This window comes from Myotis lucifugus, unplaced genomic scaffold, assembly GCF_000147115.1.
Source record: "Myotis lucifugus unplaced genomic scaffold, Myoluc2.0 scaffold_94, whole genome shotgun sequence".
Classification (NCBI taxonomy): Eukaryota; Metazoa; Chordata; class Mammalia; order Chiroptera; family Vespertilionidae; genus Myotis; species Myotis lucifugus.
The window spans coordinates 3,093,479-3,112,508 of NW_005871142.1; the positions used below are offsets into that span (position 1 = coordinate 3,093,479).

Consider the following 19,030-nt stretch of genomic DNA (forward strand, 5'->3'; position numbering starts at 1 on the left):
ATAGCTTGCTGCCCTGCCCCCTCCGTAGCTCTCCACCGCCCCACTCTTCTGCTGATCCGTGATCTGGTCGTGATGCATCATGGCGTTATGACCATTTGCATATTACATCTTATTATATAGGATGGTGAGGAATTGGATCAGATGCTCACTGAAAAAAACTAGTACTCTTAATGATATAAATGTATAATACTTATTAATGCATATTCTTGGTTCTTCACACTATTTGTAAACGTTTTGGAACATACATTAGTACATCTAAAAACTGACAGAACTTAACCAAGTTATTTGATGTACTTTATCTTTTTTTCTCACATAATTAGTAATAATGCTGCTTACAGAAAAATTAGCTTCAGGCATACCTTGGAGATATTTTTGGTTTGGTTCCAGACCACCACAATAAAGCATGGATCACAATTAAGCAAGTGGTAATCTTTTTGTTGATAAAGGGTCTTGCCTTTAAATTGTAAAAACACATTTGAGAAGTGCAATAAAGGGAATTGTAATAAAATGATGTATGCCTGTAATGTTGGATTTTAGAATTTAGTAAAACACTGTTCTTTTGCTAGGAAGCAGAATTATAACCTCAAAAACTAACTTTAATTCAAACTTATCTCAAGATTTCACAGGTTCTTAGCCCTAGAAAAGTTTCTATTATGTATCTTCTATATTAGCAAATGCTAATTGTTTAATTATTAAAGGAAGTAATATTGGGAAGTTTCTTTTTACACCTTAAGCAGTACTGTGTACTATATATAAATACTCCTGAATACATTTTCTGTAAGTAAACATAGTTCAATATTATGTAACTGATTGTTATATATTCTGTTGCTCATTAGAAGAAAGGATTGTTCTTTTTCCTTCCTAAGATCTAAACTTGTCAAATTTATGTCCAAATTCTTACTCTCCACCCCCACCCCCACCCCTGTCAAGATGATACATCTGTAGCCATATAGGACATAGCAGTTTGGCATTTTGAGTCCCATTTATGGCATATGTGTTAACCATGCCCCTTCAACTTTATTATGGGAATATGGAGGCTATTGCAGGAGAGTTGAAAGTGTTTATTTTCTTTTTGTCCCGTTGTTTTGCCCATTTTGTTCTCCATTCTCTTTCTTTTGCTTGAAATAAATGGTAGCACTCTAAACCTATTATTTTCAACCCTTTTCATCTCATGGCACACATAAGCTAATTACTAAACTTCTGTGGCACATCAGAAAAAATATTTGTTACCAATCTGACACAAAAAAAAATCTGTAATTTTGATTCACACTAGATGGCTATTGATTATTGTGTTGGCTGTTGTCTTTTTTTCCTTTTCTTTTTTTCTTTTTTTTTTTTTTTTTTGACCGTCTAAGGAAAAAGAAAAGGGGTCAGTGCCAGTGACTAATAGTCAGGGGGCATGTTTTAAAAATCCTTGCAGCCCACTGATAGAAAGTCATTGCCCTAAAGTGTTTTAAAGTTTTTTCCCTGTAACCTACTTGATCGCTTAAAGAAAATAATAAAATCACCTTTGGTTAAATGTGATCTGAAATCTTCATTATTTTTTAAAATGCATGTAGATAGAATAATTGAAAAAGTTGAAAATGAAGCCCTGATGCTTAACTCTTGGTTTCCTCATATTTGAGAGTGGATTGTCTACTCTTTTTGTGTGAAGCAGTCAAGAGAGTAAATGCATTGAAGGAGAGGTCAGCAAACGATGACCTGCAGGCCAGGCCCCCTATCTATGATTGGTTTTTAAATGTTGTGGGGGGGGGGGATCAAAAGAAGAATAATTTTGTGACACGTTAAATATATATGAAATTCAGATTTCACTGTTAATAATGTTTCATTAGGACACATCCATGCTCTTTTACTTCTATATTGTTGATGTCTGTTTTTGTGCTAAAAATGCAAAGTTCAGAAGCTCCAGCAGAGACCCACAAAGCCTAAAATGTTTGCTGTCTAGCTCTTTAGAGAAAATGTTTGTTGATCCCTGTGCTGGGCAAATGAAAGAATTGATCGATAGTGGTAAGAGACCTGTCACATTTATCCAGAGGTTCTTTACCTTATGACCTCATCTATTTGAACCACAGATGAAAACCTGAAAGTAAGCAAAAAAGAGCTTCAGTAAAGTTTCAATGCTTTACTCTTGGGGGAAAATTTTTTTGTTATGCTTCTTTATTTATTGATTAATTTGAGAGAGAGGGAGGGAGGGAGACAGAGACAGAGACAATGATTTTTGTTGCTCCATTTATTCATGTATTTGTTGGTTGATTTTTGTATGTGCCCTGACCAGGGATCAAACCTGCTATCTTGGCGTATTGGGATGACACTCTAACCAACTGAGCTACCTAGCCAGGGCGAGAAAATTTCTTAAGTCTACTACTAAGTTTCTTTTTTAATAATAAAAATCTTCCTTCTCTCATCAGTTATACAGATTTATTGTAGAAAGGCAATAAAATTCAGATAAATAGATGAAAGAATTGGTGTACTCTGATCACATAAGAACTATGGATTTTGTTTTACTTCCTTTCAATATTTTTTAACATTACTATACGAGCATTTTCTAAATTATAAACTCAAATATTTTTATAAGCTACATGATACTCCATTTTATAGTAGTGCTGTATTACCTATTGTGGGACAGTTATGCAGTTAATAATTTCAGGATTGCAAGCAACACTACTGCAAATATCTTTGTACATAAAGGTATTTTATATTTAGGTTTTATTCTTAGGATTGATCCTCAAAGTTGGGGAGATTGGCTCAAGAGATAGATGCACTGATATAGATATGATGCCAAATTGCTTTCCTAAAGGATTGTAATTTTAAAATGTGTTCTTGTGTTTGTTAGAGGTAATTTCCTTCTTAGAGCCTGTTTACTCTTAAAATTCTACCATACTTGGATATCTCAGGTTATAGGTTACTGCAAATTAAAAGTAACCTAATTAGAAATATTAGAAGTGGTGCTATAACTTTCAAGTCAAGTGATGCTTAACCTGACAGCAAGGCAGGAGGCTGGAATACTAACAAGACAAACACTGAGCACCCGAAGAGCCTCAAAAAGTTATCAATTCTTTCTTTTGTTTTTAAGATTTTAAAAATTGATTTTGAGAGAGAGAGAAACATCCATGTGAAAGCAAAATATCAATTGGTTCCCTCCTGCATGGCCCTAGTGGGGATCCATCCCATAACCCAGGCTTGTGCCCTGACCCGGAATCAATCCAGCAACCTTCCAGTGCATGGGTTGACTCCTAATCAGCCAAGCCACACTGGCCAAGGCAGTGTCCGTTCTTTCTAGAGTAGTTAATGATGCTCTTGATGATGATTCATATTTTTCCAAATACAATATTAGGGAAAGAGAGAGAAGGGAGAGAGGGATAGAGAGATAGAAATATCAGTGAGAGAGATTGGCTCCTGCACGGCCCTTAGTGGGGATTGGGCCCCCAACCCAGGCTTGTGCCCTAACTGGGGAATCGAGCCAGTAACCTCTTGGTTCATGAGTTGATGCTCAACCACTGAGCCACACCAAAGAACTTTTGAATACATTACCTCTTTGACCTTCACAACAGATAAGTAAATTAAGATTTAGGGAGTAGACACTTGGCAAAAATCAAACTGTGAACTCTTATATTCTGAATCTAAATCAAATACTATTTCTACTCTACCACATTGGGGGTATCATCTATACATATAAAAGGCTAAAATGCTAAGTGTCTGTCTGACCAGTCGCTATGATGTGCACTGACCACCAGGGGGCAGATGCTCAATACAGGGGCTGCCATGATGCGCACTGGCCATCTATAATAATAAAAGTGTTATATGCTAATTAGACCGGACAGCCGAACCACCTTCCAGATGAAGCCGCTGTGGTGGGGGCTGAGGCAGAGGGGTTAGGGGCGATCAGGCAGGCAGGTAGAGGCGATTAGGGATGATCAGGCAGGCAGGCAAGTGGTTAGGGGCAATCAGGCAGGAGGCAAGCAGTTAGGAGCCAGTGGTACCAGATTGGGAGAGGGATGTCTGACTGCCGGTTTAGGCCTGATCCCACAGGAATCGGGCCTAAACCAATGGTTGGACATCCCCCAAGGGGCGCTGGATTGCAAGAGGGTGCAGGCCGGGCTGAGAGACCCCTCTTTCTCTCTCTCTCCCCCCTCCCCCTGTACACAGATTTCGTGCACTGGGCCTCTAGTTTACAAATAAACGGCACCACAGACCTGGTGCCGTAAAAGCAACACTCAGCTTCCCCCAAGTGGGACATAGGCCCCGTTACCACCCTGGAGCAACAGCCCACCAAATTGCAGCCAATGTTGCCAACACCCCATAGTGCAAAATTGGGCCCACAGCCCAGCCCAGCCCGAAACAGTTGCTGTGGGTACTGGGTAATGACATCACATAGCAACGCCTGGCTTCCTCTCCCTAGCAACTAGCCTTCTTGGAACACGACTTGTTTTATAGCCAGGTAGAAACATTTTACACTTTAACCAAATGTCTATGAAACGTTTTCTTCATCTCATTTGATCCTCACAGAAGTCCTGGAGTAGGTAGATAGGAAACTTGGTAGAATCCTATTTTCTTTACATTAGCCAGAAAACGGAGATTTAGAAAGTTTCAAAACTTAACCCTACTGAAAAGAAGTAAGAAATGGTGGACCTTGAAAATGACTTCAGGTTTTCTCACTGCGCAGAATATAGTCAAACACTCTTGCAGTTAAATATTTTACCCTTTATTCTCCCTGCGTCATCTACAATAATGTTTTTCGTGTTGATATTTACTGCTGTGTTGCTGACAGTTACCTGAAAAAGAAGTTGAGGTGCTTCACTGGGCTTGAAAAAGTTTAGCTAAATCAGAAAACAGGTCTAATTAAGCAAGTTTATTATATATATATGGCTAAGTTGACTCGTGCTTGTATGATACATAATAAAGCTCTCCCTGGTGCCAACCGCACGCTTGTGTTTTAATCTGTCATTGTCGATCATGAATTTGGTTGACACTTCTATTATAGAGAAAGGGCAGATAGCAATATTAAAATATTTCTTCTAATTAATTTCTTTTGAATGTGCACGGATCTGTGCACCAGGCGTCTAGTTTAATATATTTTATAAATTGAATTATGAAGTCAGAATTATGTGGATGCATTGTCAATCTGATAGGATTTATATTTGCAGTATTCTTAAAAATGTTTTTATTGATTTTAGAGAGGAAGGGAGAGGGAGAGACAGAGAGAGAAGCATTGATCGGCTGAAACCCTGACTTTTTGGTACGTGGGATGACATTCAACCAACTGAGCCACACTGGTTTGGCCAGGACTAAATTTGTAGCATTCTTAAGAAATTAGAAAGTTGTGTAAAAAATAGGTGATTCCTGATAACATGTTAGTATTATCATGAAGCTTTCATATGATTCACCATTAGGCGATCTAGAAAATATAAGGGCTATAGATAGAAGACTTAAGAGAAAATGAGATCATAATTGTAAAACTTAGAAAAAGAATATAAAGGGCATAGAATCAAGAGCAATATGAAATCCTATGAAGAACTTATAGAATAATGAGTGTACTTTGTCCAAATGTAGGGAAATTTAAAGAAACTTAGAAATCGCCCTAACCGGTTTGGCTCAGTGGATAGAGCGTCGACCTGCGGACTCAAGGGTCCCAGGTTCGATTCCGGTCAAGGGCATGTACCTTGGTTGCGGGCACATCCCCAGTGGGGGGTGTGCAGGGGGCAGCTGATCGATGTTTCTCTCTCATTGATGTTTCTAACTATCCCTCTCCCCTCCTCTCTGTAAAAAATCAATAAAATATATTTAAAAAAATTTTTTTAAAAAAGAAACTTAGAAATCAAAGATGTTTAAAGTAGACTATACTAAGTCATTAGTGTGTCATCCTATATAATCCTATATAATAAAGAGCTAATATGCAAATGGTCATCAAGCCCTCATGCCCTCGCGCCGGGGCCAGGGGACCTGAGGGTGCGCCCCCCGCCCTGTGGGGCTTGACAGGGGTGGGGCCAGCCGGGTCTGGGTGTCGCGCGATTTCGAGGTGCGCGATTTCGAGGTGCGCACGGGTGGGCGGGAACTTGACTCTGGGTCCTGTGGTGCGCCCCAGACTCTGACAGGAGGGAGATTTTCATATACATTTTACTAATTTTCTTTAATCTCTGACACTTCTATTATAGAGAAAGGGCAAATAGTAATATTAAAATATCTCCTCTAATTCCTTTTTAATGTGCATGAGTTTCATGCCCTGGGCCACTAGTATTACGATAAAGAATTTAGATTATATGTTACAAAATGATAGGACATATTCCGACTAAGATTTCTTATCTTGATAATTGGGGGTATATATGTATATAAAATTTTATGTATATGTGTATGTGTTGTGTGATAAAAGAATATTTTGATCTTAAACTGGGTTTTGCTTTAAAACTCAGTGTCATGACGGTATGGCTAGAAATATTTATTATAGTGGATATTGAATGTACATGTAAAGTAGTTCTACAGATGTTATAAAATTCATAATACAGTGTTGAAATTTCTGCTTTAAATGGGCTTATGTATTTTAAAGAAATTAAGAGGAAAAAATAGTCTTCTGTACTTAACGCACATTCTTCCATTTTTGGTGCTCTTTATTCCTTCCTGATCATCTGAATTTCCATCTGGTATGTTCCCCTTTAGCCTGAAGAATTTCTTTTAAAGCATTTCTTGAGCTAGAAGTCTGTTGTAATGGATTTTCTTTTTATTTAAAAATGTCTTTGTTTTAGCCTTTGTTCTTTAAAGTTATTTCCATCAGATAAAATTCTAGTTTGGCATTTTTTTCTTCTTTCAGCACTTTAAAGTCTGGTCCTTTATATTCTGGTCCCGATTAGTGCATAGTCAGTGGTCATTTATATAATTTTCCCCTTTCTGTAATGTTTTTTCCTCTAGCTCTTTTCAGGATTTTATTTTTATCTTTGGTTTCCAGCATTTTTATTAGGATGTACATGGGTATGGGTTTTTCCTATTTATCTTGCCTAGGGTTCATTGGTATCTTGAATCTGTAAATTTTGCTTTCATGAAATTGAAGGGAATTTGTGGCTATTGTTTCTTCAAATAATTTTTCCACCTCATTCTCTCCTCTTTTTCTCTTTCTTCAAATTGGAAATCTCTATTGATCTGACTTCAAATTCATCAGTCTGCTTTATTTCCAGTCTGCTGTTAAGTGCATCCAGTGACATTTAAAATGTATTTATTTATTTATTTATTTATTTATTTTCAGTTTTAGGGTTTCCTTTTGGTTCTTTCTATAGTTTTGCTTTGCTGAAATTTTGTATTTTTTCTTTCATTAGTAGCATGTTTTTTTCTTTTATCTCTGAACAAAGTTATAGTAGTTGCTTTAAGATCTTTGCTAATTCTAACCCTGGGTCATCTTGGGGTTGGTCTTTATTAATGGAGTTTTTTGGTATCTATATATGTCTAATAATTTTGGGGTTTTTTCTTTTTTTCATGTCTAATAATTTTGGTTTGTGTTCTAGACATATTTTACATTGAAAATGCTCTAAATTCTATGGAGAATATTGGTTTCTGATTGTTTTTGTTTTCATGGGACTCAAACTCTGTGACTTCTGTGGTGGTCAGCAGCAGATATTTTGTTTAGTTCTTTTCACCTTAATCGGGCTGCTTGGAATCTATTCCACATGTGGAATATAGAGATTGTCTAAAAATCTGAGCAGAATTTGGTTGCCTCCTTTTTAAGACTTCCCTTCTTAATTTCCAGCTGCTCTTTTTGTTCCAAACTCTGTTACTTGGATCTTCAAGCCTTTAAGACTGGGTTGTTTTATAGGGATTTCAGTTATTTTATTTATTTATTTTAAGTTATAGCTTTATTTTTGTTTATTTTGTCCAGAGTATATTGTTATCTCTAGGAGGGTTTGTTTGGTTTGGTAGGAGCTACTCCTCCAATTACCATAAAACATATCAGGCTAATTTAAACTCTCTGAGAACAGTGGTCATATTTTAACTCAGTGTTTTCTTTACAAAATCTTACACATTGCCCTGGCTGGTGGGGTGTAGTCCTGTGCACTGAAGGTTTCTGGTTCAATTTTCCCAGTATGGGGTATACAGGAGGCAGCCAATGGATGTTTCCCTCTCACATCTCTGTTTCTCCCTTCCTCCCTCTCTCTCTAAAAAAGAAAAATCTTACACATTGAAAATGCCCAGTAAAAGCTTATTGAACTAATGGATGAATGAAATGTTGGTTGTGTGAGAACTGTTGGTGAACCAGCTTTCCTAACAAGTTAAGAGAAAAGAATAGTTATTTGCTGCCACATATCTTTTTCTCTTTTTCAATAAGACACCAAAAACATTTTTTAATGCCCTTCTGGTACCACGAAGATCCTGAGGATCTTTATTTCAGTGTTATCAGTAGTACAGTATAGAGATTAACAGACATTACAGTCAGTGCATTTCATGGGTCCTCTGTGTCATTTTAACCCTGAACTTTTTTTTTAACTTTAGTTTATTTTTCATTTAATAATTATTTATTGTTGAAAGTATTACATATGTCCCCTTTTTCCCCCATTGACCTCTTCTAGTCCCCCCCCCTCCCCCAGACCTTCACCACTGCCCTATTGTCTGTGTCCATGGGTTAAACATACAAGTTCTTTGGTTGATCTCTTAACCACCCACCCACCCTCCCCTCCTTCTCTCTGAGGTTCAACAGTCTGTTCCATGCTTCTATGTCTCTGGGTCTGTTTTGTTCATCAGTTTATTTTGTTCATTAGATTCCACATATGAGTGAGATCATGCAATACCACATATCTTTGATATAGTATCTGTTCAGATCTTTTGCCCATTTTAAAATTGGGTTATTTATTCTCCTTATTTTTAAAAAGTTTTTCATATATTCTGGATACAGATCCTATATTGGATATGTGATTTGTGGATATTGTTCTTCTAGTCTATGATATTTTTTTTTGCTCTCTTTTGTGTGTGTGTGTGTGTGTGTGTGTGTGTTTCTATTGAAGGCAAAGATAGTTGGAAATTTTGAAGAGGAGAGAGATTTGGTTTAGAAATATGAATATGGAGGTGAGGGTCCTAAGAATATACATATATTTCTCAAAGCAATTAAAGTTGAAGAGATTGCTCAGAACAAAGGATAGAAAAGAGAGTACTTTGGATAGAATACTAAGTAAACACTAGCATTAATTTATGAGTTGAGGTGACAATTAGTCTGTGAAGAAGCAACTAGACACATAAGAAAGTAAAAAAGAAGAATTATAAGGGACAAAGTAGCAACAGAGAGCAGTATTACAGGAAGGAAGGAGTGCTTTGAAACATAAAAATGCTATGAAATTTTAGAGAGAGATAAGTGACTGGAAAAAATACCAGGATTATATTGTAAGGCCCAAAACTTTGAGGGCTATGCATTTATTTTAGGCTTAAGTGCTTTTCTCCAGCAATATTTAACACTATGAGGCAAGGGCCTTTGACTCAAGAACATATACATTGTCATATGAAAAATAAAAAGCAATTTCAACTATGTTAGAAGTGGAAAAAATAAATACATGTTTTAGTTTGTGTTTGAGAGGAATGGAAAGGAATTATTCTTAAGAAAACATGAGCCGAAACCGGTTTGGCTCAGTGGATAGAGCGTCGGGCTGCGGACTGAAAGGTCCCAGGTTCGATTCCGGTCAAGGGCATGTACTTGGGTTGCGGGCACATCCCCAGTAGGAGATGTGCAGGAGGCAGCTGATTGATGTTTCTCTCTCATCGATGTACTCTCTATCTCTCTCCCTTCCTCTCTGTAAAAAATCAATAAAATATATTTTAAAAAAAAAGAAAACATGAGCATTATAATTACAGCTGATTAATTTATGCGTTGCTTTGAACTATATCATCACTAAAGTAATTTTAGTGAAGTTTTTTTGCAATGAGATCTACAAATAATGAAATGCTGAGGAATTATGAAAAACCTTTACTGAAAGATGTAACGCAAAATAATTTTATAATAGGAACTGCAATATAAAAAAGATAACTACACTTTAGTACTTGAGCTTGCTTCCTCAATGCTCTTTATTTTCCTTCTATTCTTTTGCTCAAGAAACTAGTAGGTTTTCTTTTCCCACACAATTTTTAAAAATACTTTTTTATTGAGTTTAGGGAGAGAGAAACATCGATGAGAGAGAAACATCAACATTGATCGGCTGCCTCCTGCACCCCACACACTGGGGATCAAGCCTGCAACCCAGGCATGTGCACTGACCGGGAATTGAACTAGCCACCTCTTGGTGCATGGGTTGACACTCAACCACTGAACCACACTGGCCAGGCTGGCACACAGTTTTTAATGTAGATTGCTGTCATGTGCTCTGTTTAGGAAAACCTGTCTTCATAGAGAAATCTGTTCTTGCCCATCTCCACTCATGCTAACATCAGTAGTAACTGTAATATAATATAAAAATTAATATAAAAATAGTTGATGCAGTCCATTATTTAAATTTTTCTTTCTACTAATTCTGTTTTTGTTATTCAACAGGTTTGATTTGTGGATGAAATGAATCATGATTTTCAAGCTCTTGCGTTAGAATCTCGGGGAATGGGAGAGGTAAATATTTATGAATGCTAAGAATGTATATTTCACGTTGATTATTTGAGCCATTTAGCCTTTTTTAACTGTAAATCTTGAAATTAGTGGTTAATGGTGCAGGTTTTTAAAACCTCTGATTATACACTTATGTAGTTGTGATTTTCAGCTTTTTTTGTGTGTGAGATATGTGTCCAGTTGATTGGTTAAATAATGTGTTATATTTTGTAATGAATCATAAATACTTTGCTCAGAAAAGAGCCTTCTTGATTCTTGTCCTTCTGTTTTATATATGTATGCTGTTTGCTTTAGCCATACTAAATTGTTCACTATTTTCTCTTCCAAAAATCTCTCCTTGTTTGCTGTTTGCTTAAAAAAAACTTCTAATCCTCTACAAGACTCTGTTGGAAAAGATGCTCATCTGTTGTCCTTTTGCTGTCTGCAGTGGAATTATACTTCCTCATCTGACTTCTTACAGATCTTTATATATACTTTATTATATTACTGGTTAGTTTATTGTTTTATATTAGTCTCCTTAGTAGATTGATAGCTTCAAATGATTAGCACACAGTGGGTATTCTAAATTTATTAATGCTTTTTATCAGTCCTGTTAATCTATGACTTGGGGGATCCCACTTAATCTCATCATTATATTATTTAAGGCATCAAAAATACTTAGTTTTCCATATACCTAATGAGTATTTAGAAAATCTTAATTGTTGATGAAAACCCTGTGATCACATCTTTATTTTGTCATGTTCTATAGTACTAACATAACATAGTGTGAACTTTGATAAGACAAAATAATTGTGAACAGACCTAAGATGTGTAATTAATTGCTTGCTCCTGGAGATTATTTTACTTTGGTAGATTAGAGACCTTCCTGAGACTCACTCCAACCAAATCTGTGCTCTTCAGATGCAGAAAAAGAGTCCAGTCACTCCTCTGGACCACAAGAGGGCACCCTGCAGCTAGCTAACCCTCCCCTTCTCCAGAACAGCGTTTTCCAAAGAGTTTGTCATTTTCAGAGGACTGATTTAAGGGTGAGTTAAGGTGCTTAAGCATGAGTATTGCCAAAGTAAACTTGTTAGTTCAGTGCATAACGTAAAATTCTGGGCCCTAAAAAAATTTGAAAAAGGGAATAATTCTTTAGTTAGAACTACAGTTTCACTACAATGCAGTGGAGTCTGTTTAGGCATTATTTACCCTGTGGGTGAATAAAAAGAAGCAGTTGAAAGGGGCTTTTGTTTTTTTCCCTGCTGCTTGTTTTCTTTGGTCTTTAGAAAGCAGAATAACATACCTTAAAAGCAGGGTTGAATAATATTTCAGTCTAGTCTGTGACAAACTTGAACTTAAAAATGATTTTTAAGAGCAAGTAAAGTCACACCTTACCTTAATTCTATTTAGACATACCCCCCTCCCAGCACTTTACTTCCCAAGTCTACATTATGTATATATTTACAGATTGGCTCTTTTTTTTTCTTCATTTCTAAATAGTATTTGTAAATCCAAAGATATCATTGCCGTTTTAAAAAAAAGTCATAATCAATAATCAGAACCAGTAGTTGAAAGAGTTTAGTTAGTTATTTGGGGATGGAGGAGGGATATTTGAGGTTTTTGGAAGGAGAGAAGCGGGGATGAATAGTATGTTAAATGATCTAAGCTTAAATCTAGGCTTTCTTAATGGAAATGTCAGAAATGCAGAGTAAAAGTGGCTAGGTTTAGACTTCCTGCTTTTCTGGTGGCTAGCAGCAGGTTAGTGCTTCTGTGACCTTCATCTAGTAAAAATGTATTTTTAAATAAGCTGTTACTCACTAATTAAGTGTTTTTCTTAACAGTTTACCAACTAATTCTGTTACCTCCAAGAGATAGCTAAGAAACCTACCCAGGTTTCTGTCTCTGGGTTCTCTCTCCCACAAGTCTTTCTATCTTTCCTCATCTCACAGGCAGCAGGGAACCTTCTGGGATTTCCTTCTTTGCCTGTCTCTCTCTCACCAGTCTTCTCCTCCTTTCCTGACAGGTGAGGTTTTTTGTTTTTGTTTTATCCCAGAATTCACTCATTTTAATAAATAAAAGCAGCCTTAAATTTCTGGTTCTTGAGTTTTCTAAAATTGCTTGTTATTTTTTTAATGTGACATCCTTTTTTAATGGATTGGCCTATTCTTGACTTTTTCTTTAAAAAATAAAGTTGTCCTTATTATGTCTTAAGTTTTAAACCTCTAATGTACAAAGCACTGCATTACATAGAGACCTATTTGCATATGTATTGGTTTTTGTAGATCATGCCCATCATCAGAAGGGTAGTTTCTTCTAGCTATTCATTCACAAATAGAAACAGGTTTGTATTCATTCATAAACTCATTCCATTTTTTTTCATAGCACATTTTCATCAAAAGACCTACCTATTTGTGTTATGTCATATGACTTAAAAAGAGCAAAGCTAATCCATGTAGTGTTTTCAAACTATACTGCAGAGGCATATACCTATTTTGTATATGTATATATATAATGGAAACCAGCTATTTCAAATAGTTTTTAAATACCTAAGCATAATTTCATCTGCATAAATTCCTATCTTAATTCTATCTTAAACTTTATCCACTATAATAAATATCCACATATGGGCCGAATATCATAATAATATCTTAAACTGTTTTATTCATTATATCTAGTGGTGGCCTATTATTGGAAATTTCAGAAACATTGATGGATTACACTATGCTTAAAAAGAACCATCTTCTGTGTAGTTGAATGTAAAACAGTACCTTAGAATTAAACAGATGGGTTTAAATTTTAATGCTGCTATCTACTATGTATATACAGGGTGGGGCAAAAATAGGTTTACAGTTACTCATATGGAAAATAATATAACTAATAATAATACATGAATAAACTGTTTCTCTTACTAGCAACTGTAAGCCTCCTTTTGCCTCACCCTGTATTAAAAGATTCATATTTTCAGTAATGAAGATACCTAATATTTATGTGTCTACTATGTGCTAGATGCTGTTCTAAGCAGCTATGTTATTTCATTCTAGCCTCATAAAAACTCTTTGACAGTAGCTTTATTATTATTCTTACTTTATCGATGAGGAAACTGAAGCTCGAAGTGGTTAATTTTATGGCCCAAGACTATTAATAGTGCTTAAATGGCAATTTGAACTTATGAGTGCCTTGACTATTTACAATACTGCTTCATATTGGAAGTAACAACATATGATAATGTTTACTGGTGACATTAAGGGATATTAGAAATGGAGAACATTTGGGGAAATAGTATGATTTTAAAAAATTAAGAAGTATTGATATCTTTTACTAACAGAAAAGTCCTAGAAGGGAATTACTTTGTGTCTTTCTTGTTCTCTGCACACTTAGTTATTAACATCTTAGTTATGCCTATCTTGTATGAACTTCTATTATAGTCACCTTACATTCTAATTTGCCAAGACAGTCCAGATATATATCTGTCTTCATGGCATAATTATTAATAACACGAACACCTCCTTTCTCAAAACTGTCCCAAATTGGATGTTATATGAACACCTTAATTTAAAACACAATAATGTAGACACATGGCCTTTAAATCCTTAGAATTATGTTAATTTTGTTAGTTTGGTCATTTTACATAACAAATCTGACGTCTAAGTGCCCCTCATAGTATATACTAGCTGGAGTGTATTTATTTTGAGACAGTACCCTAGGGTGTTGACTGATTTCTTTGGGGATGGAGAGGGCAAGCTATAAATGCTTCTTAAAGAAAATAACTGATAAAATGGAGGACCATGGAGGGATGAATTTGTATGTCCACTCAATCATTTCTGAGTTGGAAGGACAGACGAGCAGGTTGACAAGAAATACTGAGTTGTCTGACCTTGGTTTAAAGCTTTTGTGAATTATGGAAATACGGAAGTGGTATGGGATAATGTATCTTACAGATCTTTAAGATCTCTTAGCCCTTGTTTTCTGTAATGTTACTACAGTAAAAGAGTCTCCAGGGGCAAATCTCTATTTTTATTGCAGTTTCAACCAATGTAGCAATGTAATCTTTTCTTTTTTTAACTGTTCTATCCAGAATTGTTGCCTTTCTGTATATTTAGTCCTTTGAACTTACTTTTGGTCACAAGCTAGTAGTTTCTCCAAAAGTTTGACAGTGTCTAAACTGTCACAGAAAGCTGTTTCTGGAATGTTGGTAACAGCCTTTGCTAGAAGTATTAATATTATTAACTACTAAGTTCTTTTCCTGTGCATGATAACTTAGAAATGGTTGCAAAATGAAAAGATATACACAGCACAGTGCTTGGCAAAAAGTAGGCACACTAGATTAGTGCTTGACATAGATTTTCCCCCCTAGTTGTGCAGTTTGCATTTTAAAGCAGTGATCTATGACTAATCACTAAACTGAACCTTACCCAGAAGACTTTGAAATACTCTTCTAAAGAGATTCTGTTATTTCTAATATCTCAGAAGATAAGTTTGTTTTAACCACTTCTATGTGTGGGATAAATGTTTCTATTAAGGTGTTATAACTTTATTTTCAATTTTTCATTTGAAACATTTTTCTTCATGAAGTGTGGGATAAGAACATGTCTTTATTCTCTGACCATTTGTCATTTTTCTTCGTGAAGTGGCCTATTTATACAGTATTTTTAAGGGATTAACTTGGGTTTTTACTATGAGTAAGTGTTCATTTTAAATATATTAAGTACAATGCTTTAGTATTGTATTTCTAGCTTTGTTTTTTGTTTCCATATTTACATGAAACTTCTGTAATGAGATTTTTAAAAATTAAAGGAACAGAGATTATTGTATTTTATTGGGATCCTCTTTAGAGCAGATTATTGTCTAAATTTTAAATACATATTATTTGCAACCCAGGAAAATGCGAACATGCAAAAACTTATTTTTTTAATAGCAGAAGTTAGTTTCCTTTAAAATTAAAAATTAAAAAATATATATCTGTAGATTAGGAACATGCCCAAGTTGAATTTTTCCCATTCTCTTCAAAGCAGCTTCTCCTGTGTTTTGTGTTTTTTGTTTTTTCTTTTTCTGTTTTGATCAATAGTACAACCATTTACCTTGTTAACCAAATTTTAAAGTTTTATCTTTTTTATCAACCCATCCTCATTTGCATTTATATTTTATTGATTCTCCTAAATTTTTCTCAAATCCATTCTATTTTCTCGCTTCTTTCTGACATACTATTTCAGTTCTTGTCATGTTCACCCTGTTGTAATTCTCCTAAACTGATTTCCTTGCCTATAATCTAGAATATCTCTATTCTTACAATGTGCAACTTGAATTGTTTTCTAAACACAGTGTCACTCTTGCCAACCTCTCTTAATTCTCTTTGGTTTTAATGTAATATGCAGTTTCTTTAGTATGTCTTTAAGGTTTCTAATAATCTGACCTAGATATCTTTATCAGCATCAACTTTGACCTTCCTGCATCTGTTCCTCTATCTCACACTCTATGCATCTTTTCAAGTTGTTCCTTTGTTTATGATTTACTTTGTCTTCCTCACCTTCCACATACACTTTGAACCCCCAACACACACAATTTTATCTCTCAGACCCAATTCAAGTTTTACTATTTATTTTATTATAGTTAATTTTATGTTTCTGAACTCTCTGTAGATAAGGTCTCCGTGCCTTTAAGGAGGCAAACACGAATAAGTATATACATGTTTAATTCTGAGCATTGAAAGATTGGGCTGAGACAGATGATAGTCTTTCAAATGCTTTAAAATGCCAAATGCATGTCTCAGAAAACAAGTCTGTTCTTTTAAAATAAACATATTTCCAGCCCACCTCCTGACTGTCAGGGAAGGTGAAGAGGAGAGACCTGAGATGAATATTAAAGTATGGTTAGGAATTGGCCAGATGTACATTTTGAGTAATCAGTGAATAATTGTATCAATATAACTTTTTTTTTTTTAATTTTTTTTTAATATATTTTATTGATTTTCCACAGAGAAGAAGGGAGAGGGATAGAGAGTTAGAAACATCGATGATAGAGAAACATCGATCAGCTGCTTCCTGCACGCCCCCCAGTGGGGATGTGCCCGCAACCAAGGTACATGCCCTTGACCGGAATCGAACCTGGGACCCTTGAGTCTGCAGGCCGACGCTCTATCCACTGAGCCAAACCGGTTCGGCTCAATATAACTTTTATGTGCTGTGTATGTTGCAATATAGGATAGATAGAGCACAGGACTTTGAAATTGTTATCTCCAAAGTATTTGAGGATTTTTTTTCTGTGTATCTCTCCCATTATCTATAGCTTCCTGATTTGGAATTGATAGGTTACTAGGATCAGGACCTAGGAAGAGTTGTGAAGTTCACTTCCATTGATTAAGTGAAGTAAGAATGAAAATAATGTTTTCCATCAAGGAAGCTGTAGGATAGGAGGTGAACCAAGGGCAGTATTTGGAAGTAAAGGCAAATTTTTTATCACTGTAGATATTTTTATTGTATTACCTATATCTTAGAAATTTAGTAATTTTTTTGATAAATTTATAAAGAAAATCACATGACATTCAACCAGTATGTGTTTTGAAAAATGTTAAAAATCAGGAGAAGTCAGATGTTGACTTTGATATAATGTTTAGGGCTAGAATTATTAAAGCCAGTACTCAAATATAAGTAGGAAGTTATTTTTTTATTGAGACAAATTAGGTAATAGGTCACTCTGAATTTTCATTGACATTAACTTGTACATATTGTGGTAAGTTTGCTTTCCTCTACATATTAGTTATTTGTAATTAGAATAAAATTTAAATGTAATATTTTTCTCCCCCAAATAGCTTTTGCCTACCAAAAAGTTTTGGGAACCTGATGATTCAACAAAAGATGGACAAAAAGGCATTTTTCTTGGGGATGATGAATGGAGAGAGACTGCATGGGGAACTTCTCGTAAGTTTGTGATATATGTGTGAGAATTATTAATTTATTTGACTTTTTAAAAACCCTGCCTACTCCCAGGCAATAGTTGGAGAAAATTTATGATGTCTTGGTTGAAGATTTCATTAATCATTATAATGCACATTTTCAGGTGTAAATTGATCCTTATCTAATGATCCACTTATTGACTAGAAGTGCTTGTCACAGTAAGACTTTACTAAGTTTTTCTTTGAAGTGAAAACTGATTATAGAATTCTGAATTCTCATTAAAATAGAAGATGCATTAACCATAGAAATTTTAAATTGTATTACAGGACAGTGACAGTTTTATCTAATTGCAGCCTAATCTAGCTTTATAAGACAGTAGCCACACCCAAAAAGAAAGTAAACTTCCTTAGTACGATAGAATTCCCAGAAAGGGAGCAGACTGAATTTTTTTAAAATATATTTTTATTGATTTTAGAGAGGAAGGGAGAGGGAGAGAGCAATAGAAACATCATTGATGAGAGAGAATCATTGATCGTCTGCCTCCTGCATGCCTCCTATTTGGGATTGAACCTGCAACCTGGGCATGTGCCCGATCAGAAATCAAACTGTGACCTCCTGGTTCATAGGTCGACGCTCAACCACAGCCACACTGGCTGTGCCTTTTTTTTTTTAAATTTTAGTTTTATGTGTACACCATAGTGGCTAGACAATCATGTACTTTACAAGTACCCAACCGGCACCATACATAATTATTACATTAATGACTATATTCTCTCTGCTGTACTATATATTCTCAGGACTATTTTGTGACTACCAGTTTGTGGTTCCCCATCCCTTAACCTTTTTCACCCAGCTCCCCAATTTCTCAGTCTATTCTCTGGCAATTAATACTCTACATTTAAAATGGAAAAAGGAATGAAAGCCTTGGCCAGTGTGGCTCAGTTGGGTGAGCGTCTTTCCATTCACTAAAAGATTGCCAGTTCTATTTCTGGTAGCACATATGCCCTGGTTCAGTGGGCTTGATCCCCAGTAGGGGGCGTGCAGGAGGCAGCTAATGAATATTTCTCTCCCTTTATCTCTCTGAAATCAATTAAAAAACATATTTAAGAAAAAGATTGAAAGCTTTGGTACCTACTAATTTAGACTAAATTTTCCTAAAAATAATGAGAATTTTCTTTGAGTTTAACCAGTGAGCACTACCAGTTTATGGTAGTGCTTGATCTGTACCTTTTCCACCAGTTTCACCAGCCAGTGGTAATGTATTCTCAAACCAATAAATGAGATTTGATCTTTTGCCTCAAGGAATTTCCCCCCCCCCCCCCCCCCCGCCGCCACCCCGGATTTTAACATATATTAGATTGGTCTCTTAATTTAAATTATTCATTTATTTGTACCGGGATACATTTTCCCCCTAAAAGGCACTTATACTTTGCTAGAAATCACATGTGCTTGAAAACTGGTAGATAGACGTGCTTTGATTTTTGTTTTGGGAGTTGAATGATTAATAACATTATTTACCAGAACCAGATATTTTTTAAAGCATTCCAAAGCAAAGCATCTTGAGCACATTTGTTCCAGATATTTCTAATTTATAATTTTAGTTAAT

The 19,030-nt window shown here is 35.4% G+C and overlaps 1 protein-coding gene across 17 annotated transcripts in view; it reads left to right on the forward strand.

Annotated features, from left to right (window-relative positions):
* Window positions 1-19,030, forward strand: part of PUM2 (pumilio RNA binding family member 2) — a 72,309-nt gene that overhangs the window by 6,077 nt on the left and 47,202 nt on the right. For 5 of the 17 annotated variants that reach the window (XR_002830019.1, XM_023756465.1, XM_023756467.1 and 2 more), the window contains exons 2-5: window positions 10,490-10,558; window positions 10,936-11,044; window positions 11,456-11,580; window positions 17,340-17,448. Coding sequence is in view for 13 of the 17 variants with exons in the window: in XM_023756465.1 (XP_023612233.1) it covers window positions 10,508-10,558; window positions 10,936-11,044; window positions 11,456-11,580; window positions 17,340-17,448 (394 nt within the window). In the remaining 4 variants the exon portion in view is untranslated. Of the gene's footprint in view, window positions 1-7,147; window positions 7,198-10,489; window positions 10,559-10,935; window positions 11,045-11,455; window positions 11,581-12,483; window positions 12,558-17,339; window positions 17,449-19,030 lie in introns of those variants that run through there. The other 12 variants (XM_006091713.3, XM_006091714.3, XM_006091718.3 and 9 more) reach the window with 7 other exon arrangements.